At 47.0% G+C, this 18,926-nt stretch overlaps 1 protein-coding gene across 2 annotated transcripts in view; it reads left to right on the forward strand.

Moving 5' to 3' along the window:
• The window catches only part of COG7 (component of oligomeric golgi complex 7), an 81,132-nt gene that overhangs the window by 48,986 nt on the left and 13,220 nt on the right, over positions 1-18,926 (forward strand). For both annotated transcript variants that reach the window (XM_003930189.4, XM_010340784.3), the window contains exons 10-14: positions 698-814; positions 4,485-4,550; positions 8,546-8,732; positions 10,997-11,137; positions 16,882-16,965. In XM_003930189.4, coding sequence (XP_003930238.3) covers positions 698-814; positions 4,485-4,550; positions 8,546-8,732; positions 10,997-11,137; positions 16,882-16,965 — 595 coding nt within the window. The remainder of the gene's footprint in view (positions 1-697; positions 815-4,484; positions 4,551-8,545; positions 8,733-10,996; positions 11,138-16,881; positions 16,966-18,926) is intronic.

Below are 18,926 nucleotides of genomic sequence, written 5' to 3' on the forward strand. Positions count from 1 at the left end.
AACTCCTTGAACTCAAGTGATCCTCCCTCCTTAGCCTCCCAAAGTGCTGGGATAACAGGCATGAGCCACTGTGCTCTGTCTAAACAAGCTGTTTAGTTACAGTGTTTTAGATGCTAGGAGGGAAAAGTATGTTCAAACAGTGAGAGCAAACAGCACACTCTGTGAGGGAGGATTTTCTGGTTTTGAATCTACATTCATGGTCCTGTCCCATTAAAGTTGGACCCCTGCCAGCCATGGAACTTTAATCTGTGTGCCATGCGTATTTAATCTAAATTTAGAGGGTGAGAATGATACAGAGGTACCCTGGATGTCATGACCTGCCTTACATTATCGCAGGTCACAGCCAGTTACTACCGTGGGACTGTGATGTTTAAACAGTTCTTCAAACCTTTCACAGAAATGTACTTATCTGGATGAGCAGGGCATTTATCAGCATCATCTCTCACCTGGTTGAACCTGGAATCAACTTCGTGACGATCCCTTCCTTTTCTTGGGCATCTCTCTTAGAAACTGCTCGACCGGGTGGTGAAGACCTTTGTGTGGTCAGAGTTTTACAAGCAGTTTCACTCCTCGGGGGGAGCCTCTAAAAATGCTCTCAAGGCCATTAGTAGTTTGTCCAGAGCTGTAGAATCCGGGTTTCTTTAGAGTTGGGGAATTGATGGTGACCTCCCTACCATTTTCTTCCCTTTCTCGGTAGGTATGTGTCTGATTTCACCAGCACTCTCCAGTCCATACGAAAGAAGTGCAAACTGGACGACATTCCTCCCAACTCCCTCTTCCAGGAAGATTGGACGGCTTTTCAGAACTCCATTAGGTAAACTGGGGGTTGTAATTCACGCTGTTCCTAATGTAGTTAGCATAAACACACATGATATAGTATATAAAAATGGCAAATGTGTTTGGAAGCATTTCATTTTTTTTTCTTTCACTGCCTTTTTAAAAAGCAAATAGTCTAGACTCTAAACACCAACCAATAAATAAAAACCCATCCCAAACTGACCAACAAAAAGACCCCTCCAGCTCTTAAAATATTTTTTAAAGTTCTTTACAAATGCCTCACCTCCGTTAATGACTTAATTTTTTTATAGTTGGTGTGAGATTTTTTTACCCACCTCCATCCCCCACCAACCTATAGTTTTTATAGACCTAAAATAACTTAGGACTTATGTATTAGAAAATACACAGGTGATTGGATTCTGTTTCTGGATCTAAGAACCATGATACATGGTTCTAAATGGTTCCAGGCAATGCTATTTGGCCTGGAAAGGGCCATTTAAGAGTTCAGTGAAAGGGTTAGGCATGGTGGCTCAGGCCTTTAATCCAGCACTAAAGTGGCTAAAGCCGAGGCAGGTGGATCACTTGAGGTCAGTAGTCTGAGACCAACCTGGCCAGCATGGTGAAACCCTGTCTCTACTAAAAATACAATAATTAGCTGGGCATGGTGGTGTACGCCTGTCATCCCAGCTACTTGGGAGACTGAGGCAGGGGAATCGCTTGAACCTTGGAGGTAGAGAGTGCAGTGAGCCAAGACTGTGCCACTGCACTCCAGCCTGGGCAGCAGGGCAAAACCCTATCTCAAAAAAAAAAAAAAAAGGGTTCAGTGAAAGGAACTGAGGTGACCCTCGCAAGTGATTATGATGACCAGATTCTAGAATAGCCTGTGTGGCTTGTGGGCCACGAGGTAGACACCCTATTGCCCCAGGTCCTGAGGCTTGATGGGGGTCTGATCAGCAGTCGCATGAGAAGATTTGGTCCTTGACATGTCCAGCCGGAGAGCACAGACTGCTGGCCTGTGGCCAGATCTCACCCATGGACATGTTTGATCATTGTAGTTTTTAACAAAAGGATTTGTTGCCAGTATCTAAAAACTAGATTTAACATGATCTGGATTTCTAATGTCACCTAAAAATGAGATGCTCAGGCAGCATTGGGCCTGCACTGTCATAGCTACTGTGGCTGGCGGCAGGTATCCCTGAGACACTGGGCACGGGTTCCCTGTTGTGTGGTGCTTCTCTCCTTCCCAAGTGGGCTAACAATACGATTAGGCTCTCAGACCCCTTGGGAGAGGAGAGAAGCACCGCACAACAAACATCAAAAGCAGGCAGGGCGTGGTGGTTCATGCCTGCAATCCAGCACTTTGAGGGGCTGAGGCAGGTAGATCACGAGGTCGGGAGTTCAAGACCAGCCTGGCCAACATAGTGAAACCCCATATCTACAAAAAGTACAAAATTAATTGGGCGTGGTGGCACCCGCCTGTAATCCCAGCTATTCAGGAGGCTGAAGCAGAAGAATAGCTTGAACCTGGGAGGCAGAGGTTGCAGTGAGCCAAGATCACACCATTGCACTCCAGCCTGGGTGACAGAACAAGACTCCATCTCAAAAAAAAAAAAAAAAAAAAAAGAATAAAAAACAATCTGGAAGCTTTTGTTCCTTAAAACTATTCCTCCTGGATATATTTTCCCAAGAGAGAACCAGCCATTCACCTGGAGTGCTTCACCTACTTTCGTGTCTTGCCTGACCTAAGACCCAGACCCACTGAAGGCTGTTAGGTAGATCCAGGACCACTTGGGACCATTTTAGATGATTGTCTCACAGGCTCTGTTCTGGACTTCTATTGAGTGATTGATTGATTGAGTCAGAGTCCCAGGCTGTAGTGCAGTAGCATGACCTCGGCTCACTGCAACCCCCGACTCCTGGGTTCAAGCAATTCTCCTGCCTTAGCCTCCTGAGTGGCTGGAACTACAGGCATGCACCACCACAGCCAGCTAATTTTTTTGTATTTTTAGTAGAGATGGGGTTTCACCATGTTGGCCAGGATGGTCTTGATCTCCTGACCTTGTGATCCACCCCCCTCAGCCTCCCAAAGTGATGAGATTATAAGCGTGAGCTACTGCACCCAACCAGACTTTTATTTTTTTGATGAAATTTAATTTTCTATGGGTTGATAGGTGCAGCAAACCACCATGACACATGTTTACCTATGTAACAAACCTGCATGTCCTACACATATATCCCAGAACTTAAAATAAAATAAAAATTTTAAAAATTTAATGTTCTAGATGCTAACTATATCCCTTATCATCTGTGGTGGCTTGGTATTCTCAAAAATATTATGCACAAGTTTCTTCTGTTGCACCCAAGGGAAGTAGAATATTTTACTTTCCCATAAACTTGTCTTATGATGGAATGCCTAGATACCCTGGTGATGATGGGCACTTTTAGAGAAAGTTAAAAGTTAACTAGACTTAAGATGTTTTTAATCCTTGGATTTGTCCTGGCATTATGAGTTTGGTGTTGAAGGACTCAGCAGCTGGGGGTTTGAGGCCTGACATAAAATTACTTGAAGATTAAAGGATCATTCAGTATAGATATGATGGTCATTTGGGCTTATCTCTGAGAAATAAATGATTAATATTCATCTGGCTTTCATATGGTCAGGGAGAGATACTTCTAATACCAAAACAGTTTTCTCGGTCTTGCAACTAGCAGGCATCTAAGAAATATTAAATCATAAATTTTTATTTTAAAATTTTAGATATAGGAGGCTGGGTGTGGTGGCTCATGCCTGTAATCCCAGCACTTTGGGAGGCTGAGGTGGGTGGATCATGAGGTCAGGGAATCAAGACCATCCTGGCTAACGTGGTGAAACCCCGTCTTTACTAAAAATATAAAAAATTAGCCAGGCATTGTGGCACATGCCTGTAATCTCAGCTTCTTGGGAGGCTGAGGCAGGAGAATCACTTGAACCCAGGAGGCAGAGGTTGCAGTGAGCTGATATCGTGCCACTGCACTCCAGTCTGGGCAACAGAGTGAGACTGTTTCAAAAAAAAAAAAAAAAAAAAAAATTTAGATATAGGTAGGGTGCTGTGGCTCACTCCTGTAGTCCCAGCACTTTGGGAGGCCAAGGTAGGTGGATCACTTGAGGTCAGGAGTTTGAGACCAGCTTGGCCAACGTGGTCAAACCCCGTCTCTACTAAAAATATAAAAATTAGCCAGGCTTGATGGCGGGTGCCTGTAATCCCAGCTACTTGGGAGGCTGAGGCAGGAGAATTGCTTGAACGTGGGAGGCAGAGGTTTCAGTGAGCTGAAATCACGCCATTGTACTCCAGCCTGGGCTACATAGCAAGACTCCATCTAGAAAAAAAATAAAATTTTAGATATAAAGTATCTCTACCCTGTTTTTCTCAATGATAAAGCTGAGTATTTTGGAAATGTAAAATTATTTGAGGGGGCCATGGATAGAATTATGGTTTCAGCACAGAGATTCCAGTGACAATGGAGGTTATTGGAAGGGACCAGCATTTCTTTTTACATTAATGACTAATGAATGAAACATTTCAGGCTAGCAAATGGTTAACGGCTTTCCCAGAACCAGAACTACCAAAATGAGCAAATAGCTAGGATTTTTATGAATGAGACAATGTTTGTCCTGTAAAGGTCGGCATTCGGGTGCTTGAACTTGAAGTGCTTTTTGTTTTGTTTAGGATAATAGCCACCTGTGGAGAGCTCTTGCGGCATTGTGGGGACTTCGAGCAGCAGCTAGCCAACAGGTAGGAGAGAGGAGTCATTGTCGTCTAGACACTGGGGCTCCTGATCAGCAGGAACTTGGTCTAGTACACAGTACAGCAAGGACAGCATGTGGGCAGATCTGAAGGCCACAGGGCTGGAGGACTGTCTGTACCTAGATACAGTGTGTCATTATTGTCATCAAACGTTTATTGAGCCCCTAAAAAGGGCAAGGCTTTGTCCTACTTGGCAATGGTCACATAATTTTGGTTTAATATGGTGGTTCTAGCCTAAATGAGGAAACAGTACATCTTGTCTCCAAATTAGGAATGGGCTGAGTTCCGACTGCTTGTTTATAAGTCGCTTGTTGGGACTCAGAATAAATTTCTGCATAGAAATGATGTGACAAGTGGTGGTGAAGTCCCTTGGGCCAGCCTTCAGGATCAGGGTGAACTTTGGCAGCCTGCCTTCTGCGTCCTGCAGTCATTCCATGCTGCTGAAGGGCTGTGTGTCTAAGTGAAATCTCTGGGGTCTGCCCTGGAGAAGCCTGCTCTGCCCACTTCCTCTCTTCTCAGACCTGCCAGGGGTTTTATGTTGCCCTGAGGTTTTATGTTGCCCTTTAGACAGATTTTCCCTTCAGGGGTCTCTGGCTTCTCACATTCCTTTCTTTCTTTATTCCTTTCAATGAAATCTCTCGATTCCCTTGGAATGGCTGATGCCTCTATTCCTTAGGAGCTAAGGGGAAGAAGTCTGTTTCATACAGTTGTTTGAGGGACCAGTAGCAATCCCTTAATGTCCTTCTTGGGTGATTCTTTATTGCCCTAAAGTAATCTCTGGGTGATGGAATTTTTAGCAGAGGTTCAAAGTGAAATGAAAGCACCACTGTTCCAAAAGTTAGTAATGGGCGCTAGGAGAATACAGAGGAGCCACAGCAGTCCCCCTATATCTTACCCAACCTGCCCAGGACAAGAGAAAGCTCTCAGATGAGATTTCAACGCGGCCTTGCTTTACTCAGCCCATAAATCACAAAATGATTCCTTTCTGAAAAGAAATGATCCTAAGGACCTGGTGGCCAGTGTCAATCTTAGCCCAGCGTATTCTGACCTGTTGGCCTCTGCCACCTTTCTGTTGGTGGGGAGTGGTCCTTGGTAGGAAGCTAGTTGCTGCAGGTAAGATTGATGGGGAGATAAGATAAGCTTTATAGCTTTATAGATGCCTGCCATGCGCGCGCGCGCACACACACACACACACACACACACACACACACACACAGTGCAGCCTCCCAGCCAGGAACACAGATGGTGACTGTCCCTTTCCAGGCTTAGTGCTTCCAGGATGACATCATCTCTTTCAGGAACTTCCTTGGATACACCCAAGCTGTTCTTGACTTGAAGCTCAGCCAGGCTTTCAGCCTCTCTGGGCTGCAAAATGCAGCCGAGAGAGGCCCATCCTTTGTCTGTTGTGTCCCCATTCATGCTCCTAACTGGTCTTTCCTTACCCTTCAGAATGTAATACTTAACTTCATTAAGAGATTAAGGAAAATCCGTGTCCTAGGAATTATAATTTACTTCATTTATATTATTCACACATGCTGCATTGTATGGCTGTGGCACTTTGGTTTTATTCACACGATTTCCGTGCTGGGCATTCAGGAGTGAGTTAGGAACAGCAGCAGCTGCTCCCCCTCTATCCTGCTGTGAGCCTTTCCCCATAATGAGAAACATCACAAAAAAATCTTGGACTGAAAGACAGCTGGTGGTCTCAGAAATGATGGAAAACACAGAATTGTGAGAAGAAACAGCCAACGAAGAGCACAGACCTTCCTTGGCAACTCCCCTCTACCTCCTGCCCCACCTCCCACCCCACTTGCCCCTGCCTCCCGCCCCACTCGCCCTCTGCCTCCCGCCCCACTCGCCCCCTGCCTCCCGCCCCACTCGCCCCTACCTCCCCCCTCACTCGCCCCCTGCCTCCCACCCCACTCGCCCCCTGCCTCCCGCCCCACTCGCCCCCTGCCTCCTGCCCCACTCGCCCCTACCTCCCCCCACTCACCCCCTGCCTCCCGCCCCACTCGCCCCCTGCCTCCTGCCCCACTCGCCCCTACCTCCCCCCTCACTCGCCCCCTGCCTTCCGCCCCACTCGCCCCCTGCCTCCCGTCCCACTCGCCCCCTGCATCCCGCCCCACTCACCCCTACCTCCCACCCCACTCATCTCTGTCTCCCACTTTACTCACCCCTACCTCCCTTCCCACTGGGCCACAGCTTTCCTTGACTCTAAGCTAGGTCTTGGGGATATCAGATAATTAAACACAATTCTTGCCCTCAAAGAGCTCAGAGATTAATGGGAGCATCCAGCATGTGCCATTATGCTCATTGCTGTGCCAAGAGAATGCAATAGATGTGCGCAGAGGAGGGAGCATTACAATTCCATTGATTCCCTCAACTAGGACAAGTTATTGCCCACTTCTCAGCCATGGAAACTTGTGAATTTATACTAGATTCCCCAAACCTGACTGTCTTATTGAACTGTCCTCCAAAGACCTGGTCACTAAAGCCAGGGTCACCTCTCTTTCAACAGTTATGGAGTCCCTACCATGTGCCAGGCACCTTGCTAGGTGCTAGTCATTCACAGATGAAGAAGACGCCATGTTTTGTCCTCACCATCCAGTTAGAGGAAATGAGACAGTATGTGTTACATACGGAACAGAAAGGAGAGCCCATTGGGAGCTCTGCCATTGGCTGATGAGGCCGAGGGCTGAGTGCCTCCTGGGGTCCCCAAGGCCTCTCCTCTGCCAAGCCTTTCTGATGACCCTGTGAGGCACTATCTTTGGGAAAAATCAGATTTGCCTTCTGGAAAGATCATTCAGCTAACCCTTAGGAGGACAGATTAAGTGGAACTTTGAGGACAAGAGAGAGGGAAGCCGGTTAGTTGGAAGCCTGCTGCGATCCAGGCAAGAAGTAGTGAAGATTGGAAGTAAGGCAACAGCAGAGACAGGCCACAGTTTGACAGACAAGAGATCCAACCAAAGTTACCGGTAGGCCTAAGCAACAGGAAGAATGAACTTGACCTTAATGGCAGAGGCAGGTAGCTGCTTATGTCAGCAGTGGCTCTTGAGGAAGATCCTTTCGTTGGGGTTTATTTGCAAGTACAGGCATTTCTTGACCAACTCAAGGATCTGTTTTTGAAATAGTGAGTACATCCTAAAATCTGCTATGTCCAAAGCAATGTTTTCATAAGACATTACAGTAAAGAAGGAGTCAGGGAATTAGCCACGTTGGGGATATGTCATAATGCAGTTCTCCTAGTTACACATGTTCATATAATTCTGTACATACTTAAATGGGTTGGATGAGTGGTAAAGTTGGTCTAAGGAAAAACAGGGTGGAGGTCAAGATTCCACTTTCCCAGCAGTACAAGGGGTGGATTATCATATGGAACCTCCTCTAGGCATTTGTCTCTCTCGAAGAGTTTGGAAAGTGCCAGCTTCAATAGATCTCTCTGTGGCACCTAAACCACAAAAATAAACCTCCCAGTGCCACTGAACACAAACACCATGCAGGTTCGGCATGTGGGACAGGTGGGTCCCGTGGGTAAAGAGGTGAGCAGCAAGCTGCTGTCACTGTTCTCCAGGAGCCAGCCAGCTGCCGTCCTGCCCAGTGGTCTCTCTGATGGCAGTGCTCGTGGCCCACCCTGGCATTTGACTGTTCTATACCTTGATGGTCATATAGCAAGAAAAGTCTCCATAGAAGGTGCATAGTGTTGCAGACTAAACTGAGAGCTGCCTCTGTGTAGGCTGTCGGTCATATTAGGGAGATGGCATATTCTGGCACTGTGAGTGTTAAGCAGGAATAAAAACACCAGGTTTTTTCTTGAGCTCACTCTTCAATGATGAAGGACATCCTTTCATTGCCTTCTGAACTGGCCTTAATTCAGTCTGTCTCATGACAATATCTTAGAATTTAGTAAGGAGCAATCTGACCGCTCCAAGAAGAAAGTTTCATGCAAATAGCTCAGGGCATGATGGTCATTCCTTTCATTACAGGATTTTGTCCACGGCCGGGAAGTATCTGTCTGATTCCTGTAGCCCCCGGAGCCTGGCTGGTTTTCAGGAGAGCATCTTGACAGACAAGAAGAGCTCTGCCAAGAACCCATGGCAAGAATATAATTACCTCCAGAAAGATAACCCTGCTGAATATGCCAGTTTAATGGAGATACTTTATACCCTCAAGGTATGAGACCAAATGGATGGCATTCTTGCAAATGAAACGCTTCCTTTCATCACTCACCCTCTCCCTCTCATGGATACAGGCGGGCCCTGTATGTGAGCCCTGGGCTGGGGCGTACCCTGCCACTACTTCTCTGTCTCATTTATGGTGGGATTTTAAGGAGCTAATATACTAAACTTGAAACCCATTGAGATACAGACGTAGAAGTTAGGAGAGATGGATCTTTATTACTGATGAAAGCCAGGTTAGAGACCATGGCTACAGGCTGGGTGCAGTGGCTCACACTGGCAATCCTAGCACTTTGGAAGGCCGAGGCAGGTGGATCACCTGAGGTCAGGAGTTCAAGACCAGCCTGGGCAACATGGTGAAACTCCATCTCTACTAAAAATACAAAAATTGGCTGGGTGTGGTGGCACGCGCCTATAGTCCCAGCTACTTGGGGGGCTGAGACAGGAGAATCGCTTGAACCTGGGAGGCAGAGGTTACAGTGAGCTGAGATTGCGCCACTGCACTCCAGCCTGGGTGACAGAGCAAGACTCCATCTTAAAATAAATAAAAATAAAAAGAGTATGTGGCTTTAGATCTGCAGCTAGGGGGACTTGCTGTAATTCACTCCAGAATGAAACATGTCAGCTGGTCAGACAGAACTGGACAGCCTCTGACCCTGTGCAGGGTCAGCCTCCTGAGAGGGGACCAGATGTGTACTGCTTGCAAGCAGACAGAACCTGTAACAGAGGACTCCAACCCAGGACACCAGAGAGGAGCAAGAGAAGTCACTCCTCTTTCCCAAGGGAGGAGCCAGGCTGTAGAGTCACCAGGAGTCTACTGGAATGCGAGTTCCTCCACATGAGAACATGAGGACTTAGGGATAGGTGTTCTCTCCTGTTTTTTTTCTTTAAACTCTTTAGTTTGCCTGCCATAAAGCTGCCCTTGCCTTTGAGCTTTGGGCCTCTTGGGGTCCAGGGACAGGAGGACTTCCTAACAAATGGAATGAGTCACACAACTCCCTGGGAATGGCCTCCAGGGTTATAAGAAGATCATGGGCATCCTTTGCAGAACCATCCCCCTCCCTCACTGGTCTGGCTTGAACTTCACTCTTGGTGATAGGCAGAGGAGACATTGCTGTTCCTGGAGCACCAGATGCAGTCAATTTTTTTTTTTTTTTCCAAGAAAAAGTCTCACTGTCGCCCAGGCTAAAGTGCAGTGGCGTAATCACGGCTCACTGCAACCTCCGCCTCCCAGCTTCAAGTGATTCTCTTGCCTCAACTTCCTGAGTAGCTGGGATTATAGGTACACACCACCACACCTGGCTGATTTTTGTATTTTTAGTAGAGACAGGCTTTCACCATATTGGCTAGGCTGGCCTCGAATTCCTGACCTCAGGTGATCTGCCCATCTCAGCCTCCGAAAGTGCTGGGATTACAGATGTGAGCCACCATGTCTGGCCAGATGCAGTAGAAAATTACCCAGGGCCTAGAGCTCTGGGAATGAACTGCACAGGGTGCCTGGACATGTCTGAGTTTCGGTGCTGTTCTCCCAGGGCCTCCCCATCGCTTTGCACCTTGACCCACCAACTGGCTGCATTGAGCTTGACAAACACTTTTTAAAGCAATTCTGTAAACTCATTCATCCATGCTTCTGTGATTCGGTTAAAGCAACTCTGTTTATCTTTATTGCTAATCTGATTTATGTCTGTTGTAATCAGTTCATTTATAATAGCAAAACTAAGGTTATGCTTTCTACCTCAGTATTTTCTCAGGCTATTTGGAATTCCTTGAGACTGTGGAGGTTGTACATACTCTGGCTTTCAACCAAGTTTATTTTACCTGACCTCCCTAGGAATTAGGGCTCTGTCCATCACTCTGGTTTATATGTGAAGCTTCTGATCTGCTCCCTCCTACCTTCCCTCCTCCTCTATCCCTGAGAGATAGTCGCAGGTGAATTTTTCCTAAACTGCTAGTCTGTGAGCTCATGTTAGCCCAAATGCATCAGAATCACCTGAGAAAGTGAATTAAAATATAGATTCCTGGGCTCCAACCCCAGTGAACTCTAATGCAGTAGTTCTGGTATTGAGCTTAGGAATCTGTAATTCAGTATGTTCCCCAGGGGGGCCTGGGGCACAGCCATGTTAGGGAACCACTATTGCATCGAACACCCCCCCACCCCCCGCCAATTCTCCTCTCTGTGAGTTTTCAAAATGGTTAACTAGCTAATACTTGGGTTGGGTTTCCGGCCTAAAAACTGCCTTTTGCATTTTCTTGCCTTAGGAAAAAGGGTCAAGCAACCACAACCTGCTGGCTGCATCTCGAGCAGCCCTGACTCGGCTTAACCAGCAGGCCCACCAGCTGGCTTTTGATTCTGTGTTCCTGCGCATCAAACAACAGCTGTTGCTCATTTCCAAGATGGACGTGAGTTTCCCACTGACTGAATCGATTTCCCGCAGGTCTGGCCTCCAACCCAAGCATACTGAGTGTGGGCTTAACCCTCCCTGCTCCAAGAGCTTTGGGAAGATCTCACTTTAACTCTCCCAGGCTGGAAAGAGTCACTTTCCAATTTCACCTCATTGCTTAGCATGAATTTCTTATCTTTATTGTAGTGACTCTGATACTTTATTCACAGGCGGTTCTCAGGATTATTAAAATTGCTTGATTAACTTTCCCCATTTGGAGCAGTGGAGAAGTAAGAGAGATTATGTGCTGCCTCGTAGGTTAGGCCAGGTCAGAAGAGCTAATTGTCTTTTGAGATGGAATGATTTTCACAGTGTTTCTGGAGAATTGGTTCTGGAATTTTACACAGGGGAGTGCCTTATCAGAATTGATCTCGTGTTTTTGAGTGGGCTTTGGAGGGTCGTTCCTTTCTTTCCTTGATACCTTTCTATTTGGCTGTTTCCAGAATCGCCTCACCTTCCTTTCCTTGCACCCTCTTCTCTTTTCTGGTTATGGGAACTATTTTTCAAGGCATTGCCTATTAGTACTGTTTTCTCTACTTCCTGTCTTTGCCCTGGTCCAGATCTTGTCACTTTCCTTTTGGATTACTGGGCAGGACAGCCCCCTGGTTAATGTATCTTACTGACTCTTCAGGGCCATTTGGATTCCAGTTATGGGCCTTTAATAACCAAGAGATCTTTTTACAAAACGACAGTGACTCATCTGGCAAAATCAAACATGATCTGCTTTCTGCCCCCGTCTAGAAAGCCTGCAAGGGCCCCTGCATGGTCTCAGTCAGACCTCACCCCCTCTCTGGGAATTAGGATTTCTGTCTGTGAAAGGGCTCAGTTAAACAACATGATCATGAAGTTCTTTCTACCCTTGAAGTTTGTGATTTTCACTCTTTATGATTTTTCTGTGCAAAACGCCATGAGATCTATTTTTTTTTTTTTTTTTTTTTAGATAGAGTCTCACTGTGTCACCAGGCTGGAGTGCAGTGATGTGGTCTCGGCTCACTGCAATCTCCACCTCCCAGGTTCAAGCAAATCCCCTGCCTCAGCCTCCTGAGTGGCTGGGACTACAGGTTTATACCACCATGCCCAGCTAATTTTTTTGTATTTTATTAGAGACGGGGTTTCACCATGTTGACCAGGATGGTCTCAATCTCCTGACCTCATGATCCACCTGCCATATAGATTGGTTAGGATTAAGTGAGATTTTGTGTATTGATAGAATGTAGCACAGCTCTGGCCATAGAGTGGATGTGTAGTAAGTGGTAGTTTTCTTCCTTTCTGCGATGCTCATTTTTTAAGAAGTATGATTTAACTTGATTTTTTACAATGAAAATTGTATATGAATTTATTTTTAGAAACTCAAGCAATATAAGAAAAAAAATCTGATAAAATACCTTCAAGGTGCCACCACTGAACGATTAAAAAATGACCTGCAGCGTTTCGCTCTTCAAGGGAAGATTCAAATGACATTCTCTGCTGCTAATCAGTGTCAGTATTTTGATGTCCAGCAACCCAGACATCCCTTCCTGCATGCCCATACACATGTTAAAGGCTGAGCGGGCATCAGTAGATAAATCTATAAGAAGAAATGGAATTATACTATAGTGCTGTTTTTAAGAAAAACAAGATATGCACAATATAAATTTTATTTGAATTTAATCAGAAAAAAGAGACACTAAATGAAACCAAAGGAATTACTGAACTTGAGACAATTTTCTTTTCTTTTCTTGAGACTGAGTCTCACTCTGTCACCCGCTGGAGTGTGGTGGCATGATCTCGGCTCACTACAGCATCTGCCTCCTGGGTTCAAGCCATCTCCTGCCTCAGCCTCCTGAATAGCTGGGACTACAGGTGCCTACCACCACGCCTACCTAATTTTTATATTTTTTTGGTAGAGACAGGGTTTCACCAGGTTGCTCAGGCTTGTCTTGAACTCCTGACCTCAAGTGATTCATCCACCTTGGCCTCCCAAAGTGCTGGGATTACAGGCATGAGACACTATGCCTGGTCAAGATTTTTTTTTTTTCCTCTGCAAAAGATACTCATTCCAAAGAAGCTCTCTCCAAGATTATGAAAAAAAAAAAAAAAAAAAAAAAAAAAAAAAAAAAAAAGATTATGAAAACTATGAAGAGATTGGAGTTGCCATTGCTTTTTGTTAATCCTGTTTCCACTGCAGACAGATACCGATACGTATGATCCACTGAAAAACGAGGGGATTAGCATTCCTTGTCTCTCTCCTGCCCCCTCCCCCGCCTCCAGATTGGGTTATTTGTATTATTTTTATTTTGTCAAAGCTGATGGTACTGACCTTCTGTTCTGAAACCTCAGGGCTTCCCGGCTTAGTTCTACATTTAAACAGGGCTGGTGCTTCCCCGTCCTTTTCCCTCTCTTCTGCATTCCAGAGTTCATTATGACGGTACGGTTCCTGGGTGCCTGGCCCTGCCTTCTCATTCCGGCTTTACCGCAGCACCGTGGGCCCTTGAGAATGGGCACAGGTGGCTTTGGAGATTAGGAGGAGCGCTCTGAGGGTGCCAGCACATGATACCAAGGCAAACACTCTGGCCTTAAGGATTTGAAAATTAAACCCTGGTCATCAAATGTTTGTTTTCAGCATTTGCTGGTAAATTCTATTGCGCTTTTATATTCCAAGACTACAAACCAACACTATATTTGATTTCAAAATAGATTATTGAAGTTTACCTATTTTACCTGGTGACAGATGGATAGAAAAGCCCATTTGAAGGATGCTTTAAATAAATTTTGAACAATTAAAAAATGACCTGCAGCATTTCCCTATTGCCCTCTTCAAGGACATTCTCTGCTGCTTTTTTTTTTCTTTCTTTCTTTTTTTTTTTTTTTTTTTTTGAGACAGAGTCTCACTCTGTTGCCCGGGCTGGAGTGCAGTCTGCCTCCTGGGTTCAAACACTTCTCATGTCTCAGCCTCCCGAGTGGCTGGGACTACAGGTGAGTGTCACCACACCCGCCTAATTTTTGTATTTTTTGTAGAGACAGGGTTTCACCATGATGGCCAGGCTGGTCTCAAACTCCTGGCCTCAAGTGATCTGCCCACCTTGGCCTCTCAAAGTACTGGAGTTACAGGCTCGAGCCACTGCGCCTGGCCCTCTGCTGCTTTTTAAGCCCCTCCCTAATTCAAGCCACTCTGTTTTACCCTTCTTCCAAACGTCTTTCCCACTCCTGCCGTTCTTTCCCTCTCTCCTCCGCCTGTTCATGTTCTGAGCTGCTCCTCCTGCCTCCTCTCTGAGGCCTTTCTCAGGGCCTCCAGGCTGTGGTCCCTGGGATGGATGGCAGCGATGCTGGTCTTCGCCCCACACATCGGTACCTGCCCTTGGTCTCCTGGAAGCTGTTGCTTCTCCCTGCACTCTGCTTCCCAGCCTGTCACCATCTCGTCCCCCTTATTGCACCCCTCTTTGCCAACAAACCACCAAGGATTACTGTCCCTTCCTTTCCTCTGTGTCCCACACATCTTTCCGCCAGTGTTCTCATCTCTCTGCGCTGTTTTTGAGCTTCTCATATGCCCCCCACCCCAGTCCTCTGCAGAGCCACTGTATTCACCTTCACAAAACGTTGTTTTGGTTTTGTCTCTCCTCATTGCAAACCCTCCCCAGGACTAGTCTGAATTGTCTGTTTTTAGAAACTTCTTATTACGGACCTTTTCACACATAGACAAAAGTAGGAAGAAGAGTGTAAGGAACTCCATATACTCTTCGCCTGCTCCAACCATGATCCACTCCTAGCCATCCTGTTTCTTACATTCCCCTCATCTGAACTAGAAGCACTCTAAAAATAATCACAGTACCACAGTCAACCCTGAAAAAGAAAAGGAATTCCTGATGTCATCAGTGTTCAAATTTCTGGTTGTTTTATAAATGGCATAATTTAACCGTTTGAGTAAGGATCTAGGACCCAGGATCTGCATGTTGAGATTTACTGGGATGTCTTTGTGTATGTGTGTGTGTATTTGTGTGTGTGTGTGTGTGTGTGTGTGTGTGTGTGTGTGTGTGTGTTTTGAATGATAAGCTTACCCCCTCTCTCTTTTTTCCCTTGCAATTTATTTGTTGAAGGTAAAGCCTTTACTTAGCCTGGTGTTGAAAGCTGTGCCTTCTCCCTCCAGCCTCTTTCTGCCTCTGTACACCACAGGCATTGCCCCTTCTCTAACTGCCCTGAACTCTTGCTCCTCTGAACTCTTACTGTAAAACCTGGCCTCTGACACTGAGAGCTCTAGAAGTGGGAGGCAGCACTCACCTGCCTGCAGGGGGAACAGGGGAGGGGCCCAAACAGGATGGGAGATGTGGGGCATACAGGCTGGGAGTGTGTCGGGGCCTTGCCTCCCTTTTGGAGAGGAAGGAACAAATCTTAGATTTCTTGTCCCTTCTCTGCAAAGCCTAGCATAAGACACTCGATGTCCTGGGGACTTGGTAAATGTGGATGGTTGGCGCGTTCCTTCTCAGTGGGTTGGAAGTTAGCTGGCAAACAAAGTAGGCTCTTTTGAGACAAAAGAGGATTCTCAAGCAAAAACAGTCTAGAAAACTGTAGGACAGGGGTTGGGGGGACCAAGAGTAGGGAAGAAAAGAGCTCATTTACGTCAAAGAAAATGAGACCGGATGGAGTGGGCGCTAGAGAGCGTGGGGAGCCCTGCCGAGGCGGAGCCTGGGCTGGGAGCCCAGGGGTGGACATGGTCATTCCATTCCCGGAATGCTACTTAAAGGATCAGGCAACTGGATCTGGCATCAGGTGGCTGCAGACAGCAGTTCCTACGTGAGCGCCGGAGTCACTCCCAGAGTTCAGCCAGGAAGGGCCTTGTTTTCCAGGCTGGCTTTAGAGTGGCTCAGGTTGGAAGTAAGAAGCGAGATTTCTGTGTGAAGGTGTGCCACACTAAAGCCTGTGAGCACATGTGCATGAGGTGCTTCACCCACCTCCATACAGAACGCTGGGAAGGCTCACACAGCAACGCAGAGGACATTTCCACTGCAGATGGCGAGGAACACGTGCCAAGGTTCTCCTCGCACAGGGGACCCGCAGAGAGGCCAGAGGGGCAGCTGTTGGGGTTTGGAGGTGCCATCCCATCCCATCCCTCTGAGTTCTGAATCAGTTGGGAAACAGATCCAGTAGGTGGTGAGAAATAAAAGCAGCAACTTTAGTTGGGGTAAAGCAGTATCGCTGAGTGAGGCTTGGCTTTTCCTGCAGCCAGAGGGGCTTCCTAGGCCTCCCTCCCAGATAAGGGATTGACACATGGTCTCTGTGGGGGACCTCAGGGTGTCCTGTTCTCTTTAGGGTGCTAAGGATCCACGAGGTAGTGAGGCTGCCTGCACCCAGCACCTCTCTACACAGTGGTCCCGCTATGCAGAGAAACTCGGACCAAAACATATCTGACTCTCTCCTGTCACAATATCAGCAAGATAAACAAAAGGGATCAGTTCCTACCCTACAGGTCAGCCAACGTGGCAGTTCCTGTTTTATAGACCTGCAGGAATGCGGAGAGAGAAACCATTGCCTTCTCTATGGCGGGCTTCCAGGTGAAGCTTGAAAAAAGAGAAGCCCCTGCCTGCTGAGTGGTGGAGGCTCCAAAGGTCAGCTCCTACCAAAGACAGTGCCTCCGGGGAAGGCCACGTTCTTCTTTGTGTATTTCTGGATGGCGCCTTCCTGACTGCCTGGCTGCTGGGTACTGATTGCATCCCCTCCTTTCTCTCCTAGAGCTGGAACACAGCTGGCATCGGAGAAACCCTCACGGATGACCTGCCCGCCTTTAGTCTCACCCCCCTCGAGTACATCAGCAACGTAAGAGCTTCTGTGTGCTTCTCCTGGGTGGTCCAAGCCTTTCAGACCTTCCTTGTCTTTTGATTCTGGCCCTTATAGTAGCCATTTCCTCATGGGTACTTTCTGGCGCTTTGGGTAGCTGTGTTTTGGGGTAGTCTGCACCCAGATCCTGGACTTGAAGAAGAGGCAGCAGAGCCACATGGCAATTCCAGACCCCAGCACATTTTCACTCCTTCACCATCTCTTCTATATGAGATGCGGCCAGTACCTAAGAGTGTCAGAGTGGAGAGTCTAATAGGAAATTCTGACGGGGGAAGTCAGGAGCAGGCGGCCAAATTCTTCTCTGTGACTTTCAGAATAGTGTGTGTTTGTGGTGATCCAGCTTTTAGTGATCACCTACTATGTGCCAGGCTCTGTGGGGAGTGCTTTCATGTTTAACTTCATAGCAACAAACAAATCTCTTCAGAAGAATTGCAGTTATAGAGGCTTAATATTAAAAGAGAACAGAGTAAGCTGGGCACAGTGGCTCACGCCTGTAATCCCAGCACTTTGGGAGGCTGAGACAAGCGGATCATGAGGTCAGGAGTTTGAGACCAGCCTGGCCAACATAGTGAAACCCTCTTGCTACTAAAATACAAAAGTTAGCCAGGCGTGGTATTGGGCACCTATAGTCCCAGCTGCTTGGGAGGCTGAGGCAGGAGAATCACTAGAACCTGGGAGGTGGTGGTTGTAGTGAGCCTAGATTGTGCTACTGCACTCCGGCCTGGGCAACAGAGTGAGACTCTGTCTCAAAAAAAAAAAAAAAAGAATAAACCATGCAGGGGAGTGGGGACACATGAAGTCCTTGCTGCCCTCCCCATTCACCCCTGGGAATTGACAATCACCCAGACACCTGCACGCAGCCTTTCCTTCCATTCCTTCCTGCAGTCCAGTTCGGTTGCTCATTGCACGCAAGAAATACTACAGAGGAGTCATATGCACCAAACCACACTCACCTCATACAATGGGAGATTTCTGGGATTTTTTTCAAGGTGATTTCTACCTTAGGCTCTTGCCTTAGAATCCAACCCCTATGTGTAAGTTGTGACTTTGCTGAAATAATTAGAAAGGAATTTTAAAAGTATTATAAATGTTAGGCTGGGCATGCTGGCTCATGGTATAGTCCGAGCACTGTGGGAAGTCAAGGCGAGAGAATTGCATGAGCCCAAAAGTTTGAAACCATTCTGGGCAACATAGGGGGACCAACCCCCCCCTCAAAAAATAAAAAAAAGTTAGTTGGGCACGGTGGTGTGTCCTGTGGTCCCAGCTACTTGGGGTGCTGAGGTGGTACCACAGGACATACCACCATGCCTGGCTAATTTTTTTATTAGGTGGGAGGATTGCTTGAGCTCAGGAGATTGAGGCTGCAGTGAGCTGTGATTGTGCCACTGCACTCCAGCCTGGGCAACACAGCAACCCCTGCCTCAGGGGAAAAAAAGTACATGTTGTATAACTGGAAGACATGCATCGCAGTCCCACTGGCAGGCAGTGAGGTGGCTGCCTCTTTGCTCTCTGCTCATTTGGGGCAATATTAAAAATCTAAAACAATAGTCATTTCCATTCTATTTCCCAGGGCACCTGATACCCTCTACTGATGAAACTGTTAAGATGCGGGTTGGTCTTTACAACCCGTGGGAATGATCTGATTTTATTTTTATTTATTTTTGAGACAGAGTCTTGCTCTGTCACCCAGGCTGGAGTGCCGTGGTGCAGTCATGGCTCACTGCAACCTCCGACTCCTGGGTTCAAGCCATTCTCTTGCCACAGCCTCCCAAGTAGCTGGGATTACAAGCATGTGCCACCATACCCGGTAACTTTTGTATTTTTAGTAGAGACGGGTTTCACCATGTTGGCCAGGCTGGTCTCGAACTCCTTTCCTCAAGTGATCCACCCACCTTGGCCTCCCAGAGTGCTGGGCGCAAGCCACTGTGCCCAGCCAAAAT

This window comes from Saimiri boliviensis, chromosome 12, assembly GCF_048565385.1.
Source record: "Saimiri boliviensis isolate mSaiBol1 chromosome 12, mSaiBol1.pri, whole genome shotgun sequence".
NCBI classification, from domain to species: domain Eukaryota; kingdom Metazoa; phylum Chordata; class Mammalia; order Primates; family Cebidae; genus Saimiri; species Saimiri boliviensis.